Source organism: Cygnus atratus, chromosome 2 (genome assembly GCF_013377495.2).
Source record: "Cygnus atratus isolate AKBS03 ecotype Queensland, Australia chromosome 2, CAtr_DNAZoo_HiC_assembly, whole genome shotgun sequence".
NCBI lineage: Eukaryota > Metazoa > Chordata > Aves > Anseriformes > Anatidae > Cygnus > Cygnus atratus.
Genome location: NC_066363.1, coordinates 33,661,476 through 33,687,995, shown reverse-complemented (window position 1 = coordinate 33,687,995; position 26,520 = coordinate 33,661,476). Strand labels below are relative to the sequence as shown.

The window sequence follows — 26,520 nt, the reverse complement described above, 5'->3', positions numbered from 1 at the left end:
TGTAGTTTGAAAAAAAAACAAAAACAAACATTCAGGTCCACACACCTTTCTTCAAGTCTGAAATACCAGCAGCAAAATTCAAATTGAACAACAACAATTGCTTTGAGTATGAGGTGAATCCATTGATGCATCTTAGATTGTGGATGCTTGTGGAATAGAGCAGGCATTAGCATATAGGGGATGAAGGAAGAAGTTATGTTGTACCTGAGCTCCCAAGGAGGGCATTTTGTGCAATTCCCTGTGGGATTAGGATGAGACCTCAGAGATGGGGTACTCATTTTTTAAGGGAAGTTCTCGTTCTCTGAGAGCAGCATGGAATACCATGGGTAAGCACCAGGGCGGTGTATTGAACAGCACTGAGTGTTATGCCTATTCATTTCCAGAACCCATAGTTTAGAGAGAGAGAGCAATTACAAAAAGAATATTTAACCTGGTTGTGATTACAGAATCTGAAGCCTCAGTCAGTGCTACTATTTCTGTCTTGATAAATGCAACAGATATGGAGGCTGGGCAAGAAAATAAAAACGGCTACTAACGTGCATTTTTTGTAGAAGAATGGTGAGGGTGTGGAAGCGAGGCTGCAGGCACAGGCGTTATGTTCAGGTCTGCAAGTAGGGTGTTTGGAGCTGAGGAGCAGAGGCAACTGCCTGAGGAAGTGCAAAAAAATCAGTCTCATGGAAAACAAAACAAAACAAAACATTTTTCTACCTTTTTAAAATCAAATTCTCTGTTTTTTCTCTGTGTTCCCCACTTCAGAAAATTCCTGGGAAGTTCAAGAAACTTTTCACTGAACTGGAAAGCTTGACAGTAAGTACAGTGATAACAGCCCAACAGAGTTGCTTGTCTTTACTTGCCATCCTTCTTTGTAATTTAAGACCTCCTGTCATTATCTGGAGCTGGAACTTGGTTATGTCACATCTGAGGTTTTCCATAGGCCACAAAGCTCAGAGGTGGTCTCCAAAAAAGAAACAGGCCCTGTTCCTGACAACTGGAGGAAAGGCAGAGAGAGGCACATATTGCTAGTTCACCAGTACCAGTTTGGAAACTGTTCTGTTGCTCTGGTGGTTAATTGTCCTCTATCCAAAGAAATGTGCTGCAGATCAGGAGACAAGGAGGATAGCTTTAGAAAGTTAAAAAAATAAAAAATCAGAGGCTTGGGATCTTTGTCACCATTATCAAAGCTGAGTAAACAAGTGTTTCCTCTGGCTGCCAGGGAGCTGGATGCCTGGTGAGATCGCTGCCTAATGCGGGGAGCATGAAATCCAGCCTTTAACAATTGTCATGCTTTTGCACTTTGAGTCTTTTATTAATTAACATGTTTTCAAGATTGTCTGTGAGCTGGTGTACAAAACCGCTTGTTTATAGTGGAAATCTTGATAGTTTTTGAATTACACAACACCACTGAAACATAGTCTCTTATTTTCTTTGACAATGTCCAATATGTTCGTTTGATCCGAGATTAGGGAGTTTTGTTTCGTGGTTATTGGGGGGAGAGGGAGCAAGGAAGGAGGTGTTTTGCTTTTTAAGAAGAAATTAATCGGCAATACATTCTGAAAGTATATTCTATGCTGGAAAATAAGCTGCAGAGATTTTGATAATAGAAATTTGTGGGGAAATCATAGAGCAAAGTGAATCTGTTCTGCAGCTTACTCCATTTTTAGAACTATTTCATCTGGAGGAACATAATTGCTTTTGTTGTTTTCATTGTTTACATTTCCTGTTCAGTTTAGTAAGTCACCTAGTTTAGAAAACCCTTATCTACCTCGTTTCCCAAAGAAACCTTTTTATATCTAAGTCATGTTCAGATCGTAAGCCGATAATGTATTTAGAATTGCTCTTTTTATAGCCTATTGATTTTTCTCTCTATTACCCAAATGGTTTTGTAGGACCCTTCTCTGAATCACAAAGCTTACAGAGACGCATTCAAGAAAATGAAATCTCCAAAAATTCCCTTCATGCCCTTACTTCTGAAAGGTATTGTTGAAGCTTGTCTGCTCTTTTTTTTTTTCTCATGCCAGTGCGTGTACAGAAATTTGTGATGGTTAGTTAATATAATTATAAGGTGATTTTTCCTTCACATGGGATTATGATGTGTGTGGCAGACACGAGGATACCTACAAGATAGCTCTCAGTCTTGATAATAATAAACACAGCTGCTTTTTAAGATGGGAAAAATGGCATTTTTCACACAGGTTTCCAAACGGCAGTGCTTTCCCCGGCAGGCATGGGCAGAGCAGCCTGCAGTGGCTGTGGTTGTGTCCCCTTGAGGCTAGCAGGCAGACAGCAGTGCCACAGGTCCTGCAGCCTGCATGCACGCAAGAAGCCATGGTCACGCTGCTGTTGGAAGGGTTTGCCTGGCCTCCTTGAAGCATAACTGGCTGGTGTTACTGATTTTGTAAAGCTACGGAGAACAGGATCTACCCCCTCCTTCTGTCCTGAGAGCAGAAGGTTGTCAAGCCTCCCATAGGTCTGAGAGATGCAATAAAACTGCTTGCTTAATGCAGTGAGATGGGCAGCTAATTCAGTGGCACGTATTTCAAATACTCCATTATCTCAGTGTCATTAATTATTAATCGTCTTGTCTTGAACATGACAAATTCATTTGATTAGTCCTGTATTCTGAAAGTGTTCTTGTTAGGCTGTTTATGCTAACCTGCTACTGCTGCAGGTTTAAAAATATTTGAAGACAGTTCTCCAAACAAGCTGGTGACAGTTTGGGAGCCATAAGGCTCTTTGCACACATCAAAGGAGTTTGCATAAATTCCGATAGATACAATTATCAAGACTTCAAAAGAAGGCAAACATAAACAAGTAACGTGTAGCAATGATGTTTGCTCAGCGCTGCAATACAGGGTATAAAAACGCACGGGTTTTTATAAGTGCATTCATGCAGCGTGCTCTCATGTCTCTAAAGTGTGTTGGATATAACAAGGCGACCGCAAAACGGTAAAGTAAGCTTCTTCAATACAGTGATCCATAAGGAAATGTTGCCCAGGTTGGTAATTCTCAATGCATTGTACAGTACCTATGACTATATTCTGTATCAAACATGTTTGGATTAAAATTATTTACAGGACCAATAAAATAAGCATCAATAGCACAGAAATCATTAATAAGTCAACAAATTACTGTATTTCAACACAGGAGGAAGAAAAGTAGTTTCAAGAAAAAAATTAAGATCAGTAAAAATCTTTCGCTAATTATGAAAAATAACTTGAGTGTCCTTTTAAAGTTAATTAAATTTAAATGCAGAGCTCTCTTACAGCACAGACAGCATTAGAAAATCAGGCAGATTTTTCAAATATGCAATGAAATGCTGTGTTGTACCATTACAGCATAGCTCAGATGCAATTTTCTGCTCCACTGAATTTATCTAGACTCTTAGTTGTTGGCCGCAAAGCAAATTTCTGTTCCTTCCACCCTGAGAGATATCCGTTGCAGTCACAGACTTAAAAAGCTGTCTGGAAATTTCTGCTTCCAGTAGAAGTTCCTCATTAGAAGTGACGTTTTTTCACTGCACTGATACAGAGACAAGTAATGCTTGCCTGCCAGCCTGGTCCTGAAGCTGTGTCCTTTCCCTGTCCTTTTTCCTGGGTGCCCCAAAAGTGGAGGAGGTGCAGATGGTCCTGTTCCCTCCTTCCCCTCTGATTTTTTAGGGTCCCACCCAGAAGCAGAGAGGAGCTGGAGGCATGCCCAGCGTACCCCCATGCTTGCCCCACTTGCTCAGGAGTCCCTGAGCAGATCCCAGCTCCCCATCACCCCTCAGGCAGAGCTCTGCTTAATGAGTCCCCGCCTCGGGTTTCCAACCTCATATTGAGCCATTAACATTTCCATTCTAAGCAATTACAAAATCTCCCTCAGGCACAGAGCGAATCTTTGAAAGAAAAGGAAATAAATCCGGTTGGCTGTTTTGGGGTAGGATGAGGGAGATGGTAAAGCAACCCCCAGTGTCAGCTGCAGGTTCCTGTCCTAAACCCACCCAAAACTAGCACTCAGCTTGGGGACCAAGTGGACATGAGAAGGAGTCCTGGAGATGCGCACAGGGAAATGCTGAGATGGGCAGTTACACTGGTGTACTGGAGGTTGGCACCTCAGCAGAGAGAGAGCTGTGACTTATGAAGTAATGGTGTCAGAGTCCCATCTTGTTAAATCAGTGCTGGCTGCTCCTGGTCCTCGTGGGTACACGTGCATCCATGTGGTGCGCAGCTAAAGCAGGAGGGAGGTGATAAGGGGGTATGGATGATGGTGTCCCCGCTAGTACTTCTGTTGCCCAGAGGATGCACCACTGGAGGCAGAGTTTCAGTCCCCATGGGGAGTCTGCCCATGACCTCGGGATTTCATGTCTGAGGCAGGTATTGCTTTGTGTCCTAGCAGGCATAAGAAAACTGGAAAAAAAAATGACCTCCACTTACAGTTTTAATTGTAATCTTAACCTCACAATGTTTGTTTTGCCTGATTTTTTAATTTTTATTTTTTTCTTCCCCGTCCAGTTCATTACAGTGTGTTCAGTTCCTTTCCTGGATACAAATATAGACCTTTTCCTTTTCCTCTCACTGACCTTTTTTTTACCTTTGCAAATTCTCTCCAACAATGCTGTGTAAGAGTCTTTTAACTCCCTAGGGTTTGCCTAGCCACAATGCTTACTCCATCCTAGGCTTTCAGCTCCAGTTTAGTCGCTTGTGTTTAACCTCACTGGCTGGCCACTGCTGTAGTCCACATCTCTGTGGGGACTTCAGAGTCATGGTGCCCAATGGAGAGAGATGAAGGGGTGTCAGAGCTGACCCCATGCCTGGTAGCTGTGCCCCTCTGGAGCTCTGGGCTCAGGGACCGGCCAGCCCCAGCCTGGGCACAGCTATGGGTAGTGTGGCTGGATAAATCCCGAGGGTGCAGAGAACAGGAAGAAATCTGGGCTCTCACTTGAAAATCCTCTTATTACCATATGTATGTAATGTCTCTAATTATGTCAAGCTTTTGTTCCCTTTTTGTAAGGTGTTGTGGCAATCCTTAGTGGGATATTTTCCTCTTTTTTTTTTCTTTTTCCTTTTAGTCATTTTATTTCTTCATATTGAACCACAAAGCCATGAAAAATAATTCTTTTGCCTTATTATTATTTTTTTTCAGATGTAACATTCATCCATGAAGGAAATAAAACATTTCTGGATAACCTTGTTAATTTTGAAAAACTGGTAAGTTAATTTTGTCGTTCCTGTTTTTCATAGAAATTCTCATTCTCTTCTTCCCTTTCCCCCACTTATAAGACTAAAAGGTTTTATTGTGAGTGAAAGAAGAGGAAGTAAACAGAGGTTAGCTCTGCTGCTTCAAAGAGCAAACAGGATAAAACAGCCAACAGTTGAACCCCCCTGCCTCCTTCCTCTGCTCCTCTTCTCATTCCTTCCTCCCTGCTTTTGTCCTGTAAAATAGTTAAGCCAGTGGTATCCAGCGTCAGTGCCACACAGTCCACTCAGTTCCTTCCCAAAGAGACCTGTTCCTTTACACCACCTTGTGGACTGTTTCTCCTCAGTTAAGTCCACCTGTTTGAGCTCTCTCTGAGTTGTTTTCTGTTTTCTCAAGGCACCATAGAAAATGTAGGTCTAGTTCAACACTACTGCCTGGTACGCTAATTCCAGGGATCTCAAATTAAAGTAAAATTTTTGGTCTAGGTTAGATGATGAAGATACTAATGCCTAAAATGTGAATTAAACTGACTGTACATATCACTATATTAATTGTTATATAGAAGGCAACTTAATAGCTTTGTATCTTTGTGTACATCTACTCTAGACATGACACCTATGCTGGCATGATATTCCAGATGGAGTTTTGATTTCTTTCATTTGCTCTAGTTCTTTGTTGATAACACTTCTGTAGCACTGAAAACCATAGCTTACACATCAGAGCAGCGTTGGCATGGAGAAGCTTTGATTTTGTTCGGCTGGCCTATTTGATCAAGAAACCAAAATGTTCTTCCTGGTTGCTCTAGATGTGCCATGGGACTACGAGTCCAGGTGGTTGTTCCTGGGGAATTGTTGCTATGTATTTTCTCCATGTGTTTACGCTTGTTCAAGAATGAACATGCAAACAGGGAGTTATTCATGAGCTAGATGTTGAACTTTTTTTTTTTTTTTTCACATCCTGTCATAATATACATTGTCTTTCAACCTAAAAGCAGATGTAGGCTTTGTCTTTTGAACCTGAGATCCTCTTTTCTTGTTTTCTATTTGATTCTTGTACCTTTTCTTGTTGCAGAGTTTAGGAGACCACTGATTTGCATTTAATGAAAGGTTTCCTTGTCCCAAGTCCATTAACTGTTTGACCTTTAGGTGTCTGCATAAAACTCATTAGCATGTTCTTCTTCATTGCCTCTTGGAAGTACATCCAATTAACATGTAAATTAAACTAGCCCTTGATGCACAATAATTGTTACTGAAATCCCCCCACTGGCCCATATATTAATTTAGTGGATATGTAGGATATGATTCTTATTTCAGTCTTAGCCAGACCTTGTTGTTTGTTTGTTTGTTTGTTTAATGTCACATATACATTTAATGCGTGCTGGGCTTGCTTGGTAAGATTTCTTATCCTTCCTGTCCCCACTGTGTCTCCAGAGGTGGTGGGATCTTTGCTAATTGACTTCAGTGAGCCAGGATTTCACCTTTTTGATGCAAAAGGATAAATGGGCATCTTAAATGGGGGAAGAGTCTGCGTGATGGTGGTGGGGTGAAGGTTGCTAACACTGACACTTCCTCCAAATTGTTAGTCAGATCACGCCCTGGGGAACGTGTTGTCTCATGGTTGTCCCAAGCCCTGTGTACATATGAATGCAGACAATAGTGCAAGCTACAGAAGTGGAAGCTTAGAAGAAATTTAAATAGGGGTGTAGTGGAAACTCAGACAGTATATGTATCACACTGGTTCATTTGGATTCTAAGGTATTTAGTCTCTGGGCATGAATGTACTAACAAGACGCTTCACACATCACCATGTATATGTCCATGTTTCTTTTCTACTTGTAAAGGCTTTGTCCCAGTGAAGAAAGTCTTTTCTGGCGTTTTATTACTGTGCTGAGCACTTTCTGACTGCTTGAGAAAAATTAGTGTTGACATTGACTCCTGCTTAGTTTGGGTCAAGCTGCAGAACCTCACCTGCAAATTTGCTGTTGCAGAAAAAGAAGAAAAGAATCATTCTACCATAGCAGATTACTGCTTTGGGGAAGGAACTTACTCACCGTCATAAATGTGTAGAGTTTCTGCTTATGAATTTCAAAGCAAAGACAGTTTATTATGTCTTCATTCGAGTCAGTACTTTTGAAATATTTCAGGTCTGCATTAAGCACTTGGCCTGAAGGAAGACTTGTTAGTCTGAACCATTGTTTTTTCCAACAATATCAGTAGGTTTAATAAAATATATAATCTCTTAGTACAGTCCCTGCTTATTTTATATTCTTAGGCCATCATGGCCACAAAATCCTACCATGACTGAACTTGATTTGACATGACATGATTGCAATGAAGACAAAGTTAATTCAAAATATAAAGAAAAGAATTTGCAAGGAGTAGAAAAGGAAATGATCTTTTGTCTTTGGAATGTTACCCAGTAATAGCAAAAGTTGAAAGGATTGCAGTGGTTTGTTTAACTTGATGTTGGGTAAACTCTACAATAGAGTTAGATCACTACTTAGTACCATACACTCTTCGTCTATAAATGAAAATACAGTCTTATACCGTTACATCTGAAGATTTACTGAGCTGTTTCACTGAATTGTGGCTTCAATTTTATTTTTTTTCAGTAAGGAGCCATCACCCATATTTTAACAATGACATGTCTTAGATACACTTCAACAAACTCTAATACAGGTCAGTGGCCATTACCATTTTAGATAATGCCATCTTACACAGTACCTTCAGCAGTGAGAACTGTACATGCAGCTGAAGAATTTCAACCTCCCCCACCCCCCAAATATCTCTACAATTCCCAAGACTGAGCTTTTGCTATCATCCGTTAAAAGAGTGCTAATGATTCTAGGTAGCTGGGAGGCTGAAAACCCACAAGAAATGTGTTATTCATCACACTAATGGTACGCAAGCATCTGTTTAAACAGTCAGGAAATAGCATTTACTTTGCAGATGAATAAGCTGATTTTCTGTATTACAATTGGATCCCAGAGAGTTGGAGATGGACAGAGGCTCTAATTGGGCTAGTAAAGAAGAGAGATTTGGGATTCTGCTTTAATAGAGTGTTACACAAATAGGTTCTTCACCACCAGAGCATCACCTTCAGAAGCTATCTTGGGATGGACCCCACACTGACTGATAAAAGAAGCAGCAAAGAATGACAGTGTGTGTGCTAAGGGGGGTTTCTCTTACTTCTAGAAGCTAGATTCAAAGGGTAGCAGCTAAAAATTATGAAAAACATTCTATGTTTCTATGTTAAAAATATCAGAGCGGCAGCAGTGGTGGAAGTTGTAGCTTTCCCAATACTTGCACTATTGACCATGAAGGACATCTCTTCGGAACTTCATTATAATCGGTGCAAGAACATCAGCACAAGAGATTGTGTGATTGCATGGCAAATGAAGCACAACACGTAGCAAAAATATATTTTAAAAATGGATTCACTGAATATGAAGTTTCCATTAAAGCTGTTTTTCCTGTGATAAGCTTTCCTGCGGAGGAATTCTGTAAGCTACTCTCTCAGTGTTGAGAGATGAGCTGTTCTATGTTATTCTGATCTTAAACATATTTTGCCGAGGACAGGTAATCTGTTCCACCTCTGTTTATTTTTGAGGGAGATCTGAGAACACCATCAAGAGTTTTGCAATGAGCAGTTAAGCAATTTGCTTAAATTAGTGATCAGATTTGGTGAGAAGTTGTTGGCCAAATTCTGTATGTTTTCACTTTTCTATCACTAAAGCAATTAAATAAATAAATAAGAGTAATGCCTCAACAAATTTATGGGTGAAATCTAGTGAAAATGAGTATACTTTGCTGACTTGTACTGAACAGTTGCAGTTTTCATAGGCTGAAGACCTGAGCCTGAATGAGAAACCAGACTTAAACCTTTTATTTCCTCTGCGTAATCTAAGTGAACATCCAAAATTTACTGTACCTCAGAAGAACAGTAAAATGGCAATGTTTTAAATAAATGCCGTATCAAAGTAAACCATATATCATGAGTTATGATTTGTTGGAACTGTAAAATGGATAGATATTTGTAACTCAGGGGAGGAAAAATACTTGCAGGAGTGTATTAAGAAGCACTGAAGAGAAATCTCCCATGTAGCCTGAATTTCCTACCTGCACTACCATGATATTCTTCCAGTGAATGGCCAAGGAAAGATGTTTCCAGTACTTGTGGCACTACCGTATGGCAGTTGCAGCAGTCTTTCAGATGAATTATGATTCTGTAACCAATGATACAAAGATGGCTTTAATTATTCTACCATGAGGGAATCTGAATATAAATAGCTGCTGAAACATTGTACATGGCCTCACACTAAATGGGAAGAAGTTGACAACTACAAATGCATCTTTCTTAATCTTTCTTACCTCTGATTTATGGATTAGAAAGAAGAATTAAAGTTCAAGTTTAAAGATATTTTTTGCTCCAGGATCAATTGAAGGTGAATTCTGGAGTCAAATCTTGAAGAACCATGCAAAGCCATCATTAATGCTTTGTTCAGACCAAAAGTCAAATTTTTTACAATGGTATTCTGACTTTACATTTCATTTTTCCAGGACTTCATTTTCTCAGAGCATTAAAATCTTTCTTCTTTGGTTGGAAAGCCCAGTAAATTAAAAAATACATCATTCTTAGAGGCACATAGGGGAAGACTGGTTCATTATTACTTATGTTCTTCCGCAATGCAACTTGCTGTTCTAATTACCTAGGAATGCTTTTTGTTCCCTATTCTATAGGCAGGTATCTTGTGAGTGTGGAAGGTTCCAAGTCATTTATTGTGCTTATACTTTGTTCTGGCGAAATGGGACAAAATTCTCCTTTTGGGGGGCAAGAGGATAATATATTCCTGTTAGCAACAGCTTTTTTTAAATGGTATGCCATTCTTTGGAAAACGTCTATGGAGATGTCAGGGTGCTTGCTCTATCTGGGATGTAGGCTGTTATTTTTGTATGTTGGTTATCATGCTACAGAAAACTGCCTAACTGATACTAGGACCTGCTCGTGCTAGGCAGTGTATGGATATATGCTGAGGTTTTGGCTGGGCGACAGAGAGCTTGCAGCCCAATTAAATAACACGTGGATACAGGAGAGGTTGCAGAATACTGGAAGCCCTGGACAGTGCGCTAAAGACAGGAGTTGAATGCAGAAATACCCAGCTAATCCACACAACTTCCCTCCTGTAGCTTTTCAGTTTAATAAAAGTCACGGGAACAAAAAATAAGTAATTGTACGGCTGTTTTTCATTACTGCTTTCCACAGGCTCTTTGGGAGTTGTTCTCATTTAATCTGTGCAATACCAATAAAGACCTCCTCAACTAACCTTGTTTCATCATATATTACCACTGAGCCAGAGAGCAGGGTAGCCTTTCTGTTGTTCCCCCACTGTCCTCTTTTACTACTTTACCACAGTTGATTTTTGCTTTACATGGTAAGGCGAGGAGATTTTTCAGGATTTTCTAATGACAGAAGCCATCTCAGATTTTTGCACTGATGTTTTATCTGTCTTGTCTTTGCAGCACATGATTGCAGATACTGTTCGATCATTGAGACATTGCAGAAATAACCAGTTTGGTGAGTAGCCAGATTTCCTACTTGGTTTGCCTTTTTACAGACTTGAGGGTGATTGTTTTTTCTGTTTTGTTTGGTTTTGTTTGTTTTCGTTCTTTCTTTCCACTTGCTTTGCTTTATTTCAGCAGCAAAACATTATTGCCAGTTATTTAAGTAACTGGCAAGAGGGGATGTGATTTTTGGAAGGTCAAAGCAGCAGTAACCATAGTTGGATAAAGTTTTACTCTACAAAATGTTTGTAGAGCACTTCTAGATTTTTTTATAAAAATAATTTTCCTGCAAAAATTACTACCTTTCCAAAATACTGGGAACAATAAAACAAGATACAAGTATAGATGTGCAAACTACACTTAATAAAGGAGGCTGCTGTTTCTCATTTTCCCAGCTATAACTCAGTTACCTCAGTCTGTTCTGGAGAGACTGACACCACAGAAGCATTAGACACCAGAGGATCAGACCCTAAGGGCCCATGTTAGAAGACCCCAGCTTGCTTTCCTCTGCTGCTAACAGAGGAGAAACCTTGTTTTTCTCCTTCTCAGCAGTTCTCATTCTCTGCAGAGAGGTTAAACACAAGAGGGGGACAAACACCACACTTCTTTAGGAGGTGGTTAGAGCCACTTTTAAGCCAAACACACTGAACATGTAATTTACTGGGGCCACTAAAACCTCTTTTCCAAAGAGCTTCAGAACTGTACTGTAGCATGAATGTGGGATTTTCATGGTTAAAGAGAAAGAGTTTGAATCGTCTTCTTTGCAGCTGTATTTTCAGCAGCTGGCAGCCCAGACTCTGACAAAAAAAAAAAAGTGGATAAATACATTTACCTTGGAGAACTAAAGGTACTATTAAGATTTTTGAATACTTTTTTTTCTATAAAATTACTTGCATATGCACTGACTTTTTTAAAAAAGAAAGGTTGCTTACTATTTTGGTTTTTGTGTTATTTTAATACATACAGAAAGAAAGAATGGAAGAGGAAGAATGACACCCTCTTTTGTTTTTCTTCTGTTAAACCAGAAACTGAAGGAAATAATGATTAATCCAACCCATCTCTCTATAAGTTAGAATGCCTTTTATTTGGCATTATAAAATGATAGCATTGGTTCCTTATAATGAGGTGAATTTTTTTGCAGCTTCTTTGCAAAGCTTTCATCTCATCTTTGCTTTTTTTGATTTTATTTTTATGAGTGGTTTTGTAAGTGTTGCAACATAAATCTAAGGTTAATACCTGAGATTTATCATATAATCTGGTAGTTTGAAGTGCACGATTGTTATTTTGTTTTACCACAGACTTGATTTATTGTGAAGCTGGCATTAAAAAGCAGCTTATACAGATATCCCTGTAGGCACACTTTTTTTTTTTTTTTTGTTAGATTCGTTTAGGCATGAAATGAATTCACTGAATATTTATTGAGACTTTATGGACAGTTTCCTTTTCTAGTGGGCTTATTTTGCTCTCAGGAATGTGAATCTTTCTACTGCATCAACTCCCAGATTGGCCTGAGAGCAGCAGGCATCTTACTGTAGGAAAGAATTCAAACAAAGCCAAGCAAGGAATATTATTGTTTATGAACTGTATCATGTCTAGTAAGTGTCTTTCTGGATCAGAAGCTGATTAGGTTTCAAGCAAGACTGAAATGCATTTTTAATGGAAATAATGCTTTTATATCCTGAAAACAAATAATAGCATTTCCAAAATCAGGCAAGGCAGCCTGAACAAATAACACAGTTGAAGCTTTTTGTAATTTCAGGTGTTAATGAGAAATACAAATGTTTCTCAATACATCCAGCACAGCTGCTGTGATCTATTCCCTAGGACCAGAAAGGTCACTGATATATTCTGACACAGATTTATCACATTGTCCTGTCCACATTTCTGAAGTCAGATAGGTGCTCAGAAATAGCTCCTAAAAATAGCTTCCCAGGAACACCATTAGCAGCTGCATGCAGAAGCTGCTGCTTTGACATCCCATGTTACTTGCATAGCATCAAATAGTGCTCAGTAGAAATGAGTTGGATGGTTGGTTCCTGGAAAGGTTCTCATGTAGCAGGGAAGTGTGGAAAAAAGGATGATAATGAAACAAAAGAGAGGGAGAGAGCGTGCAAGTTAAGCTGATTGGTTTGGGGAGTTTTGAGGGTTTTCTTCTTTAATTTATGGTAATGTTATTAAAAATTCCCTGAGGACAAGGACTGGAACAGAGCTCTTCAGCCTTCGCCAGTTTGTCAGCAGTCAGCAATGGAGGGCAATGTCTCGTTGTTTCCTCTGCCTGTCTCAGTAGCAATGGACTTAGCTTTTCCTTTTCTGCCTCTGCCGTCAATGTCACGAGCAATGCTGGAAGGTTTCACAGGCAGTGAGTTCCCAAAAGCTCATGCCAAGCTTAACAACTGTAGCAGAAAACACATGCTATTCAAGCCACCCTTGAACATGCAAGTTGTACAGCTAATTCCTCTTGCCATATAAGCTCCCATGAAAGAGCAGCAAGACTGTTATTAGGCAGAAATCAAAAGCATAACAGATGAAAACCCAGGGGCCTGCCAGAGCAGCTTTGAAGAACTTCAGCATCCGTCTGCTGCACTGTTGCCTTTCACCTGCTCCAAAGGAAATGACTGAGGGGCCTGCTGTCTTACGTATTTGTGCTGAAACTGTGTAAGAGTTACAGGCTGGATCACCCACCCATGCTCAGGGTTACCTGTTGCTCTGCCAGAGCAGCACGAGGGAGTTCTTGCACAGCCCTGGCAGGGGATGTGTTGCCCATGCTCCCAGCAGGGAACATCTTCCTCTTGGGAAGTTCAGTGTCTTGCCACCCGCTTACCCCTCCTGCTATGCCTAGATGTGTGCCAGCTGTCTGGTGTTGTCTACTTCTTCCTTCCTCCTCCCCTTTCCTGTATCTGTTACCTCACGGGTTGCACTGAAGTTGCAAGTCCTTTGGGTTGCTGGCACGCAGAAATGAGCAGCAGGCAAGGCTCAGCAATCTGATTCCTTCCCTTTCTCTGTCCCGTAGGCAATGAAGTTCCTTCGAAAGAGCACCATGAACTGAAGCCATACGTCCACCACCTGCATGTCATCGACAACCAGCAAGCTCTCTTCGAGCTTTCTCACAGGATAGAGCCGCGCGTGTGAGCGTACACAGCTTCGTATAACCTTGTAACTGCAGCACTTTGAATTAAGTGAATGTTTATGCCAAGCATGTTGCTTCCGTATATGAGAACAGTTTACTGAGTTTTATCAGTAACTCACACAACATGCACAGGAAAATCAGGCAGAGCAAGCAAAGAAGCTGCTCACAGAGCTGCAAGGCAAGCTTGGTGCCGTCCCCGCTCGTCACCAAGCGGAGCAGTGTTCTTTGAGCTCAAGAGCTTGGTTTCTGTGAAAATATTGTTTGGTCCAGTGTAGCTTTCAATGCAGATTCTGCCAGTATTAGAAAGGAAGTGTCGTGTCACAGCAGCAAACCATTGCAGCAAGCAACATGAAGCAAGGGGGTTCGCAATTCTTCGCAGTGTGTACCTCACTAATTCAAGGTTGCCAAAAATACTGTGCAATCCAGGCAGCTCCCCTGCATCCACCGGAGCATTTTGTTCAGGATAACTGCGGACAGCCAAGGACTGGAACATAAAAAGGCAGCACACCATGTGAACTTCAAGAGTGTGTCACAATTTGGAGGTCAGTAAACAGTTGATACTATAATGGTCCCTTAAGAATCTGCTTTATAAAACACACTGTAGGAGCCAATCCACTTTTGTTGCAGTTTCTGGACACAATTGTTTGTACACAGAAAATGTGTTACTTTCTTCCTTTTCATTTATCTCAGATTTAGTACTAGCTTCTGAAGCTAAAGAGTTATAGACTGTTATGGCAGGAGCTACTTTTTTTCAGCTTGTATTACACCCTCCTTTGTGTCAATTCAGAGGCAATGCCTAGGCTCACCTACATTCCTAACTAACCTTCTGGAAACGCTCTGTTTCAGCAGGTAAAATTTCACCTAACTTGCACAAGCTTCCAGTTCCTAAAGAACAGCACTGTACACCCTTCAGGGTACCGGTGTAACGACCTGCATACACATCAGGCTGTCAGCATTTGGGTCCCTTCCTGCTTCTGTGCACCTCACATATTTTCCTTAGCCAATTTTCATGTAGTTAATAGTAGTACTTCTGGGCACATACTGAGGCAGCATTTCTAACGTCCTGTCTACAGCTGACCTAAATCTACACACCACTGTCACCATAGCTCCGGTTTTCAGCATGAAGTTACACAAAATAATGTGTGCTGCTCTGCCTGGCACTCTCGTTCATACACAGACTTGCAGTAACAGTCCCTTTGCAGAGCAGGAAGGTGGATACATTGCACCACTTTGCCCGTCTCTATCCTATGTTTTCCACATGAGGAAGATTTCCAAGAAGATGCTCCTTTACTGAAATGTGGATCTACTGAAGTAGCATGCTCTTCATCATTGTGTTATCTCTGGTTTAAAGGGATTTTTAAAAGCAGCTTTAATAAGTAGTCTGTGGGGGAAATCTGTAGAATGCATTCAGTTTTCCCATCTGTGAAATATTGTATAGATCTATTGTAAAGGAAACAGATGTTTCAGAAATGTATTTGCTTGTACTTTGTTATTATCAAATACTATATGATTTTTTTTAAAGAAAAAAATCTTCTTTTTACCCAGTAAAAAGAAAGAAAAAATAAACTCTTGCTGGCCATGGAGTAAAAATTTCCTATGTTCTTCTGTAGATGTGACTGCACATATTGTAAATAAGTCTTTTGTGCAAACAGACCAAAACTGTTCAGATGAGGATACTAGCTGCAGTGGACTCCCTTTTTGCAGTGTAAGAACACAAACCATGGGTTGAATTTGCTTCTTGTTCTGTTGCAGTTCTTCCTCTGGCTCCAGCACTCCCTGAATCCCCACCCTAGTTGCATTACCTGCATTGTCTGCTGGTTTTTGAGCTCCCCCTTGTGAAATCTCATTACTACGACATTATTTTTAAGAGCCTGCACGTAGACTTGACTGCATGCATTAGCACATATGTTATAATGTTATTCCACAAGTTGTTCTGTTGAAATCTGTGGGAGAGGGAGCATAAGAAAGTATTTGCGGTTCACTGCATTCAGCTCTGTGATAGTTCTGGTGGTTACTGCTGTTGAAGCAGCAGCAGTGCCAGAGAAGAATAAAGGAAATGAAAGAAGGGAGGAAAAAAATAAAAAATATATATAAAAAAGACAACTACTCTGGCTTTGATTTTAAAGTATGCTAAAGCCAGCTTGAAGGCTCTTCACTGCCAGTTCAAACTGGCTGAAGCAAATTGTTGGGTAACGTTGTACCTGTGGGCTTCGAGCCAGCCTGAGCATTTGCTTTCTGCACCACTGTAACTTCATACTGAATCGGGTGTTGTCTGTCCCTTACAGCTGGCGTGAAAACAGTTTGAAGGCACAAAGCCAGCACTAAGCATGTTATCCAAGTTCTGGCTAACTGGACTATTTTTTAAAACTTTAAGAACTAGTGTTCATAGTGGCCTTTATTATTTGAATATGACTTAATGGTCTGAGGGGCCGACTTTGGTGCATCAATTTCACATTGAAAATATGGGTATTAAAACTGTTACCTTGAAGGAAAGGCAAGTAGCCCAAATAATATGTCTAACAAACAAAAAGGCCTGTCAAAGTCTTCCTTCAACACCTAAAGTATTGCAGAGCTGGGCTTCAGACTGGCAGGCACTTTGAAGGTGTGGTGGGAGGAGAAACAAACCCTGTGAAAATGCCAGGGGCACTACATAGCCTCTCCTGGGGTCCGGCACAGGTAAAACTGTGATTTTTAAACTGTTCATCCTTGCCCAATAGCACATTTATGTTACGTGGATAAAATCCATGAATCCCGTAAGTTCAGTATATCACAGTCACACCTGAGGCTAAATATACCGCATATTTTCATGAGTAGCTAGGAAGAGTAATTAGACAAAACCAAGGAAAAAGCCAGGTCACTCTGTACCTCTGGTGTGTGATTTTGCTGCATCAAATGTAGATGCTTCCATTACTTGTTTGATTCTAGCCCCATTTCAGATAGAAGTTAACTGCATTTGCATGACACTGGCAAAAAAATAAAAATATATTGAAACGATAAGATATGTGGCTGTAAAATTACAAAGATGTAAATACTAAACATTTTAGCAGAGTAATATTTATTTGCATAGCCTATTTATTGTCATCTTATTACACTGTTAAGAAATACTGGGATCAAGTCAGTGAGCTGAGGTAAGAACACCTGCCTGTTATGTTCTCTCTGGGTGCCATAATGCTGTCAGCTTGCATTAAAAGTAATAAAACAGGAAACCCCAAATCAAGGTATTTACCTAACTTCTCAGGGACTACAGCTAGTAGTTATCCACCGCTATGAGACCTGGTATGTATGAAATAATCTGATTTACCAGAATCAATGTTGCCAATGTTTTCCTTTTCATATTTCATGCTTGTCTGCCTCTGTACATATTAATTGTGTTGTGTATTTATGAGAGCTAGTAAGCAATAATTTATATGTCAAAATGGCCAAGCAATACAAGGTTAAAACTTGTAGAAGCAACTGTTACATTTATCTTGCATTTTCCAGTGTTTTTTAATATTGCTTTTCAAAATATAAAAACTACCTTAATGAAGACTGGGCTCTGTGCCTTCCTGCCTATCACACATCCTTTTTATTCCTAACCAGAATATTTTATGCTCATACTTCTTCAGTTCTGCAGCCCCTCCCTGTGTTTGCGAGGTGGATGCAGTGTGCGCCTGGCTTGGGAACCTGGCTCCATTCAGAGCCACTGGTACCTCTCTGGTTGGTTGGTCTTGCTAATGCTGATAAATACTAGGTGATTTCAGAAGCAGAGATTATATTAATGGGGTCTCAGCTGTTCCTTATCATCACCGCACAGTCTAAGAGGGGCCTGGAGCCATGGTGAGAAGTCCCTGTGGGAGAGGGGAGGAGTACAACTATCTTCAAATTCCCAGGAGTCTGCTTATCAGCACTTGATCCTCTTAGTGAGGGGAGCAAATGCTCTCCCCTCGCATCATTTGTCCCTGCTGCTGCTTCTCTGGTTTCCTCTCCCTTCTCTCAGCTTGTCTGGAGTATGAAAGTCAGAGCCTGTGATATGAGCAGTGAGTGCTCTGTAACACATCTGAGGCTTGTCTGCTCCTTCCATCCTTTCCACTCATAAACTGTAGGAACCACTAGGCCAAACCTGGCTATTTCACACACAAATAACACTTGGTACCTATGGTGTGATGTCTGTTTGAAGTGCTTTGTAAACAGGCAATACTGCATCCTCTAAGTGGCTGAACCTTGCCTAAACTTAAACTTGATCAACAAAGTGCGTGCCAGTGTAATAGCTGAGAAGGGTGTGTAATAATTGCAACTGGAATAATTGAAACAGTACAAGCCCAAAATGTTGACACAGTTCTATAACAATGTTTAAAGACTTTTCCATGCTATCAGGACCATGGAGATGTGTAGGACCTGTAGGACAAGTACCTCAGCTCCAGCTGTGCTAGAAGAGCCATAAGAAGAGGCTGCTGCACTCAGCAGCTGATCTCCAAATGTGGTTCCTTCAAACCATCTTGCTGAACTATTAAGGCAAGGGTTCCCTTGTTCTTGTCAATCAAAAAAGTGCTTCATTGGCAAAAACTTGTAGTTTAAGCTGCCGTGGGAAGGCAGGAGGAAGCAGGTGGGGGCAGTTTGCTGGGGTGAACTGTACAAAACAGGACTTATCTGCCCTGAGGTGATTCCCTCTTCTCTGTCTAAGAAAGAGCCAAGCCTGAAAAATAAACCTGAATATTTGTTCTGTTTCACATCTCAGCAGGTTTCCCTGCCACACTGGGCACCTGCCCTGGGTCACGCTCTCTTCTGCCGTGGGGAAGGCAGCTGAGCACACAAACAGCACAGCCCAAAGCAGCAGGTTAAACGACACCTCCTCGGGCTCCAGCACTCTACCTTTACACCTCCTGCAGTGACCACCATGTCACACTGACAGCACCACACACAGGTAGCTATTGTAATACTGTGAAATACCCGTGGTTTTATCAGAGCTCAGAGAATCACCCAGTGCAGTTAATATACCAGTGGAGGCCTGCAGACACAGAGCAAATAAACAATCTTTGAAGCAAGGAGAGAAATATTCTCCTCTGCTTTCCCTCCAGGCTGGGGGAAGGCTGGTGGACTTCATAAGACCTTTATAAAAGTCCTGAAAGCCTAGAAAAAGTGAGCTTTGGCATGTGCCTGGCCTCAGAGGTCAGGGATGATACAGTCTGTATGCTGGCTTTTAGCTTTCACTGTCATTTTCACTCCACCACCTCGGAGGTCTGTACTGCCGGTGATTTGCAGAGGCACCATAGTTCACAAATCATCCCAGACTCTGCAATTTTGGGAACTGGCTGGGCTTCAGCATTATCTTCCATCCTTCTCCTATCCCAGGCAGACTATGGAAGGAGGGAAAGGGGCATCATCTTGAAAGCCTCAGAAAGCTTCCTTTGCTCTGCAGGGTGTTACTAACTCTTTCCTGGTCCTGTATCCTCAGGGGGAATCCTCAAGCTAGAGTAATTCTTGTCCTTACCATTGATAAAAACACAGCAAGCAGAGAGAAAGCATTTAAGTCCCAGGATGAATTTAATTTGGGTCTCAGGAGAGAGAAGAGCCATTCAGGAGGCCACATAAACCCAGCAGGTGAAGGGGAAGCTCTTTGTGATTGATTGCACCTGTATATCGGCCTGCTTAAGTTGTTACCTTGTAGGGAGAAGTGGAGAATGCAGGGTTTGTGTGTAAGCAGTTTGTCCTTGTGGGTGGACTAGCTGTGGTGTGCCATAAGGTCCTGGTGCTGTTAGTTCCTCTCTGTAAGGTTTCAGCTATCTCTGAAGGAAGGAGTCAGAGCAGTCCTGGGGGTGCTAAGAAATACTGATTCAGCAGGGATTAGAATAAAATTTGGTAGCAAAACCAAAGTTACTTGACCTTCTTTAACTTACAGAAGGTTAGAGAGGTACTTGTCTAAAATGAGTAAGAAATTAAGATTTTAATCAGAACCAAATGAGCAAAAGAACACCAAAGGACAGTCACTGTGGTAGCTTCCCTTGATCAACTTAAACGATGACTTCTGTGGGAAGATGGGATATAGACTGTATGAAGTTTGGAACAGGTTTTCTTTTTGTCTTGCACCTGAAGTCTTGCAGAAAATTGTCAAAGCTTCTAAAACTTGAGCAGGTGGGGCTCTTGTCTTGGCATCCTGCTGTTGCTCTGTCACAGGTGCAAGTCCTTTCCTCTCTACAAGAATATGGGTTTGATGGAGCGTTACTTATCATGGGGAAGTGACACTGGCAGAAGTCACCCATTTAACCTAAGTGGTGAAGTGCCCCTTGAGAGAGGCTCCACCAGCTGTGACAGATGGCTTGAGAGCACAGAGCCATGCTTTGCTGGAGGGGAATTCACCAAGAAATGTAAGTAGTGATGATTCAAACTTAGGGATGACAACGGATGAGCATCAAACCCCAGATCAAGCAATTCCACAGTAAGTTATACAAGCTTTTAACAAATGCTTGTGAGAGCTCTCTTTTTTTGCAAGGTTTATATTGCTTGATGAGTAATTAAACTGCTGCTGAGGCCACCTAGGCCTGATTCCTGCATAGGCTTGCTCCCACAAAGTGTGCTGTCAGTGGAGGTGGCTAGTACAGACTTCTGTTGAGGGATCTTTCCTGGCAAGAACTAGACAAGAAGCTGCCAGCGCCATGTTTTATGAAAAGACAGGCAGGGTCTTACAGGGAGCATCTCTGCAAGGAGCACATCATCATTTTGACCAAGCAGAGGGCTTGATTGGCATGGTTGCTTCCAGCAAAAGCTGCTGCCAGCTTGAACAAACTTTTCCTGCAGCCAACCTGCTCATAGCTGTACCTTCTCTTTCAAAACCTCAGATGCCATTGACATCTAGTGGTGAAATCCTGTGCCTGGAGAGACAGTTTATTGCATTAAAATTGCCTGTGTGATCTCGAGGGACTGAAGGGCATAGCGCAGCCGTGAGAGGCTCTTCTGTCATCTGTGTGGTCCACTGACCTCCGTTTATTAGATCTGTTGACTCAGATTCCCATTTAAGTGGATTGATGCGATTATCTGTTCAACCTTTTTGTGCACATTTCCCCTTGGATTTAGTTTCCAGTTTTTATGATGAGAGGGCACATTCACTTAGGACAGATGCTAACGGGAATAGAGACCTCTGCCTCCTCATCTGCCAGTAGCTCCCCAAGTCAGCATCTCACCCAAAGCTGCTGGCTGTAACATGAGCATTTGGTCTGGGCTAGCTTCTCCAAACACGCCACAGAGTTGTCTGCATGCATTTGACAGAAACAAGCAAATTCCCAACCTGCTGCGTTAATAGCACAATGCTGAGTTTGTTGTTTCATGTAAGTAGTGGTTTTGTGAGCCCAAGGAGTGTTTTTGTTGTTGGTACTGGTGGTTTTTTGTTTGTGTTTTTTGTTTTTGAGGAAGGTGCTGTTGTACGTGTGCTCTGTTGGTGGTTGTTGGCAGCTATGTTCACCCAACCTTTGAAAAGGAGGAGGTTGAACTGTTTTGTGTAGCAGTGCTGGGCTTTGATCCCAAATACAATGTGCTGCAAACATATCGTGCTGTGAAAGGAGAACAGGTTGCTCCTGATTTCAGATCTCTCAGGCATCTATGTCAGCAGGCCAGAAGGCACAGCCCTGCTGGGTTGTCCCCTGGAGCAGACATGGGGCAGTGCTGCACCTGGGGTTGTTGTTTGGGGTTGGTCTGCAATCTCTGTGCCATCATGGGTTATGTCCTCTTCATTCTGGGCACAGCACCCCAAACTCCCCATTTCTGTAGTGCCCCCATGTGCACAGCTGGGTGAGGGACTGAGCACAGCTGGGGCCAGCCAGCTGGAGCTGGCATATGGTGTCACAGGGAAGCTGCAAATATATAAGACAATGGAGCGTTTGGGAATCAGTTGTGTTACAAGTTGCTGGTTGGAAGCCAGTGACTACTAAAAGGAGTAAAACTCAGAAAAGCTGAACATCTCTGCTGCCGGTCAGTGACAGCTGCAGGTTGTAGGGACTCTGGGAAAATCTGAATTTCCCCCAAAATAATAACCAGATTTTGGTGTGACTTGGGGACTGGGAGCACTGCAGTTTTATCATACATTTATCATTTAGTTATGAAGAAGCACAATGCCACTGCTCCTGAGCCTGCGGGCTAAGCCAGATCATGAACCCGGGAGATGTCCTCATCTCAAGGCAATCCTCCTCCTCTATGTAGTAACCCTCTTATTAAAAAAACACACACAACTTGTTAACTCTATCCTACCACTAATGCCTGCAGATCATTATGGGATCTCCCCAGGGACTAGCTGCTGTGCTGTTGTGACTGTGGTCACAGCGATTGTCACTGCTCAGCCTGGGGCGGTGACAGGGGCTGTTAACACTTGCTCTTCCCTGAGCTCAGGTGTTTGTGAACAGCAGATAAAAGAAATGTTAATAAATCTCATTCACTTAGTGCCATTTAGAGGGATCTGAAAGCACATAAAAATGCTACCTGGCTGAAGTCCCCCAGACAGCATCAGCAGAGAGAAGTTACTGTCCCTGTTTCACACACACAGCAACTTAAGAGAGCAGCAAAAAGGCTTGGCCAAGGTCTTACGGAAATCATGATCTAGGTTTAGGTTGGAAAAGATCCTTAAGATTATCACACACTAATCACACATCAGCCTAACACTTCTAAGTACATCACTAAACCATGTCCATAAACACCATGTCTACACACCTCTTCAATACCTCCAGGGATGGCATACGTCTTCCCCTCGGGACTGGAAACTCAGCCAGTGTCCAGCCTGGCCAGTGAGCTTTCCACATCCGCTGCTTCTCCAAAACTCACTTCCACTTCCCGTGGCTGGCTGATGGTTGCTCAAGTAATGTACTCTGTGACAAGCCCAAGGAAACAAGTCATCCTGAGTGTAGGAAAGCTGATGTGCATAGAGCTAGATACCACAGTCAACAACCACAGACCTGAGGGGACATTTTAGAAGCTGGAGAAAGGTGGAGCACCTTTCTCAGGCTCCTCAGAGCAACCCCTTTTTGTAGACAAGGAGCCCCTCTTCCTGGAGACTGTTTCTTCTGTTTCTCCTTGCTTGCTACATGCATGGCCCCAATCTTCACCCTGACACTTTTCTCAACAGGCTGCTACTAGCAGGAGTTTACTCCCTGGGCCTCCCACTCTGCCAAAACAGCAACCAGATCTTACTGGCTTGGGTTTCATTAGTATATAGTTTAATGGTTTTATTTTTTCTGTGAATATCTTTGTTAAGGGAGGTTGAAGAGAGGGTTACTTTTGTATTCCTTACATTGCAATATCTCAGGCTGAATGCCAGCAAGAGCATACTGTGACCAAAAAGCAGATAATTGGCTCTAGGAAAATCCTGTCCTGTCTTGTGCAGAGGATCACACCATCAGATGATTGGCAGAAGAAGGAACAATAAGACTAAATTCTGCTTGAGTTTTGTTCTCCTTTATGCCAGCAATCATGTTTGTAGTAACCTGAAGTGCTTGTGGGAGCAAGAATTTGCTGCTGATACAATTGAGGGAGAAGAGGAAGCATTTTTAACCTAGTTTCTAAAGAAAAAATGTCTCATTTGCTTGCTCCGTCTTATCCCTTGTTAACTTTCTAGTACTTGAGACTCATTCATCCAAATCTGAAAGTGTAATGAAGGCTTCAGAAATAATTATGTGCCCGTGGGGAACGTGGAGGGCAAATGGGAGAGATGCGAGGGAGTCAGGCAGGAGGGTGCAGCACCGCTCCCCAGCCCCTTAGCTCTGTGGCAGGCAGAAAGCCAGCTTGTGCCCAATGCTATGTTAGCTCGTGCTCGGTGGAAATTTTGCAGGTCACAGGAATTGGTGTGTGGGCACGTTCGAGCACCATTAGCACACCTTGCTTTTCATCCTGAAGGTTTAATGGCTGGTAGAGCTGGCAAGGCATTGATGAACCAGTTCCTGATTTTACCTAATGTTATTGCTGATGTCCTAATGTTAGTGTTGCCCCATTCCTAGCTGACTACTACCAGTAAAATAGCAGTGCCATTCAATATCTGTAATCGGGGTGTGTATGTCTTTTTTTTGCTTGCTTTCTTGCTTTTTATGTCTTCAGCTGTTGTATGGAGAAGTGGAAGAGGGAACAGAAATTGAACATCAGGGGAACAGAAATTGAACACCAGTCCTATTTCTATCCTGGATATTTCACAGTTCAAAGACCAGTGTTTGACTGCCATACAGCATATTTTCTGACGGAGCACAAGTGCTTTAGGGCTCCCAAAAGGAAGGATCCATGGAGGTCTTAAACCTTGTCTGGCTCAGCAAGATGATACAATCTGAATATAACAGAGTGGCACCGATCTGAGGCAGAACAGTGGTTACGCAAAGCAGATAGTAGTGCAAGTATACTTTACTGCAACAACATTTTGTGCTGGCTTTTAATCAATAAAAGGACATTTCTAGCTGGAGCAGGTTGGATGGGAATCAGATCAAGTTTCCTGCCTTGTTTTCAAGTAGTAACATGGAATTGAGCTTAAGTAATGTGAACTGATATTTGGCTGGGGTTGTTTTGTATATATTTATTTATCTTCTCACCCTGTTGTGTAAAAAAGAAACAAAAATAGGGAAAAATCTATTTTCAGGTAGCGCTCAGTGCTGCCAAGTGGAAGAGGAGTCTCGCAGCGCCATCTAGGGGCTTCTGTGCTCAGGAGAGTAACGGGGAAGTTGCCACTAGCTGGAAGCTGGCAGTGTGTTTTAGCTGCTCTCACCTTGCCAAAAGTAGTCCCAACAATGGATAATAGTTTATTACTGAGCCCCCTCTCATAAGGGAGAGAGTCATAAAATATTGGAGAGATGTGCTGTCAAGGGGTATGGGCATATACCTGCAATCCCTGAGAGATCTTGGGTAAGATCACATCTGAAAAACATATGGATAAGTATTTACTATTTCCCTAATTTGTGTGCAAACAAACAAAGAGTAATCTTAGTTGTGGCAGGCAACTTGATCCTCCTCTACTCAGTAGCAGGGTTTTGGTACTGAATGACACGTTTCTCTCCAGGAAAGGTAGTCCTCACCTCATTCTGCACTTGTTTCTACGTCCTGGTTTTTCAGTTGTTTTGCTAAGCACAAAATTCATTTGTAGGCTTTGCTGAGCACAAGGAGAGTCAAAAATCATTTATGGGTGAGGTGAGCGTCTATGGCAGAATTTGATTTGGGGAAGTGGCATCATCACACTCAGTTCTTCTGAAGCGAAAGCATTGGAACAAAGGTATCACATCAACTGTAACTACAGCAGCATTGGTGGCAGGGATGACTCTGGGTCATGTTGATAAGGCAGGAGTGCATAACAACACAGTAAGACACAGGCTTTTGGCATTCTAGGCCCTTCCTCTGCAACTGCAGAAGCTATTTTAGGCTCTCATTATTTTTACACATAAATGATTTTTCCCACTCTAGGTCTCCTTCAGAGAGGAATGGTGTTTGGGGTATTTTTGATAAGTGGTGCAATGTCTCTGAATAGGGGTAGCCAGCAGGTTCCCGAGGGCTGCTGGAGATGTTTCCCCTTTGTTTTCAGGAGCCTCGGTGTTCCCAGTGCCCATGTCATGATCAAAGTACTCCTGAATACAGGTGTGCTGGCCGTGGTAGGAGAATGCAGATAACATGTTATAATGAGTGTCACACTGGTTTCAACGTGCTTTTTATGGTTCAAGCAGAATTCCTATCATTACCAGAAATGTAAGGCAACATTTTGTGAGGTTACACACCCTTGATTAATCTTAAGAGATGAATTGGAGAAGTAGCCTTCAGTGTCTATTCTGTGAGAGTCAAACTCCGTGAGAGGAAACATTTCATCTTGAGTTTGATGTGGGATAGACTGTAGCTGAATGAGAAGGAAAAAAAAGAAAGGTTCATTTTCTGAAGTGACTCACTGCATGTGCTACTGAACAGTCAGAAGGAGTTTGTCAAACAGAGCAGCGCAACAACGACACCTTCTGTAAAACACTAGAAATGTCATGTCTTGCCATTCAGCTTCTGCCTTGGAAATTTCTAACCTAGATGTTGGCAGAGAGCTGCTGATGCAGCTTCTGAAGCAGACATCCCTACAGAGAATTGGCTTCTCCCTGCTGGGCTGCACAAATGTGCCCAGGTTGACAAGCCATAAGCTGAGGCTTGGTGGAAAAGAGAAACCTGCAAAAAAAGATTAGAAATGTTAGAACCTGTTCAGCATTCCTAACCCACTTTTTTTTTCTTTTTTTTTTCCTATCCCAAGACATGCTTAACCAAATGAGTGAGAAGCTGAACTCCTTACCTGAAGGATTTCCAGTTCACAGTGTTCATGAGTGCCCCAACCCCATGTTAGAGGCACTTGCAGACAACCTGTTAAAAATATTCCACTGCATTGTATTTCCCAAATTAATTCGTTAAAAGGACAGAGCACAAGAGGGAGCCAAACTCTGCATCCTGGTAAGCCCTTGGCTGTGTGCTGGGCCAGGGAAGCCTGGGCTTTGTTCCTGTGCTTGGAGTCCTTTCTGTGTTTGTCTGATCAGTGCCTTCAGCCTAAGGTGCACAAAGTCCTAAGATGGAGCCTCCAGGTGGCCAAGGGGACAGCCAGCACTGATGCTGGAGCTAACTTTGAAGCATCTGAGATTTTTAGGGATTTTAGTTTTAGCCGGTGTGCCTGAAGTCACTGTTATAGCATATGGCAGTTAGGGGTCGAACATCTAC

General features: G+C 42.1%; 1 protein-coding gene across 6 annotated transcripts in view; it reads left to right on the top strand.

Moving 5' to 3' along the window:
• Positions 1-17,377, top strand: part of RAPGEF5 (Rap guanine nucleotide exchange factor 5) — a 92,084-nt gene extending 74,707 nt beyond the window's left edge. For 2 of the 6 annotated variants that reach the window (XM_035562509.2, XM_050709129.1), the window contains exons 14-18: positions 757-807; positions 1,887-1,974; positions 5,122-5,186; positions 10,695-10,749; positions 13,747-17,377. In XM_035562509.2, the coding sequence (XP_035418402.1) occupies positions 757-807; positions 1,887-1,974; positions 5,122-5,186; positions 10,695-10,749; positions 13,747-13,865 (378 nt within the window). In that variant the 3' untranslated portion in view covers positions 13,866-17,377. Of the gene's footprint in view, positions 1-756; positions 808-1,886; positions 1,975-5,121; positions 5,187-7,015; positions 7,071-7,162; positions 7,304-7,786; positions 7,827-10,694; positions 10,750-13,746 lie in introns of those variants that run through there. The other 4 variants (XR_007707896.1, XM_050709128.1, XM_050709126.1 and 1 more) reach the window with 4 other exon arrangements.
• The last annotated feature ends 9,143 nt before the right edge of the window (positions 17,378-26,520 follow it).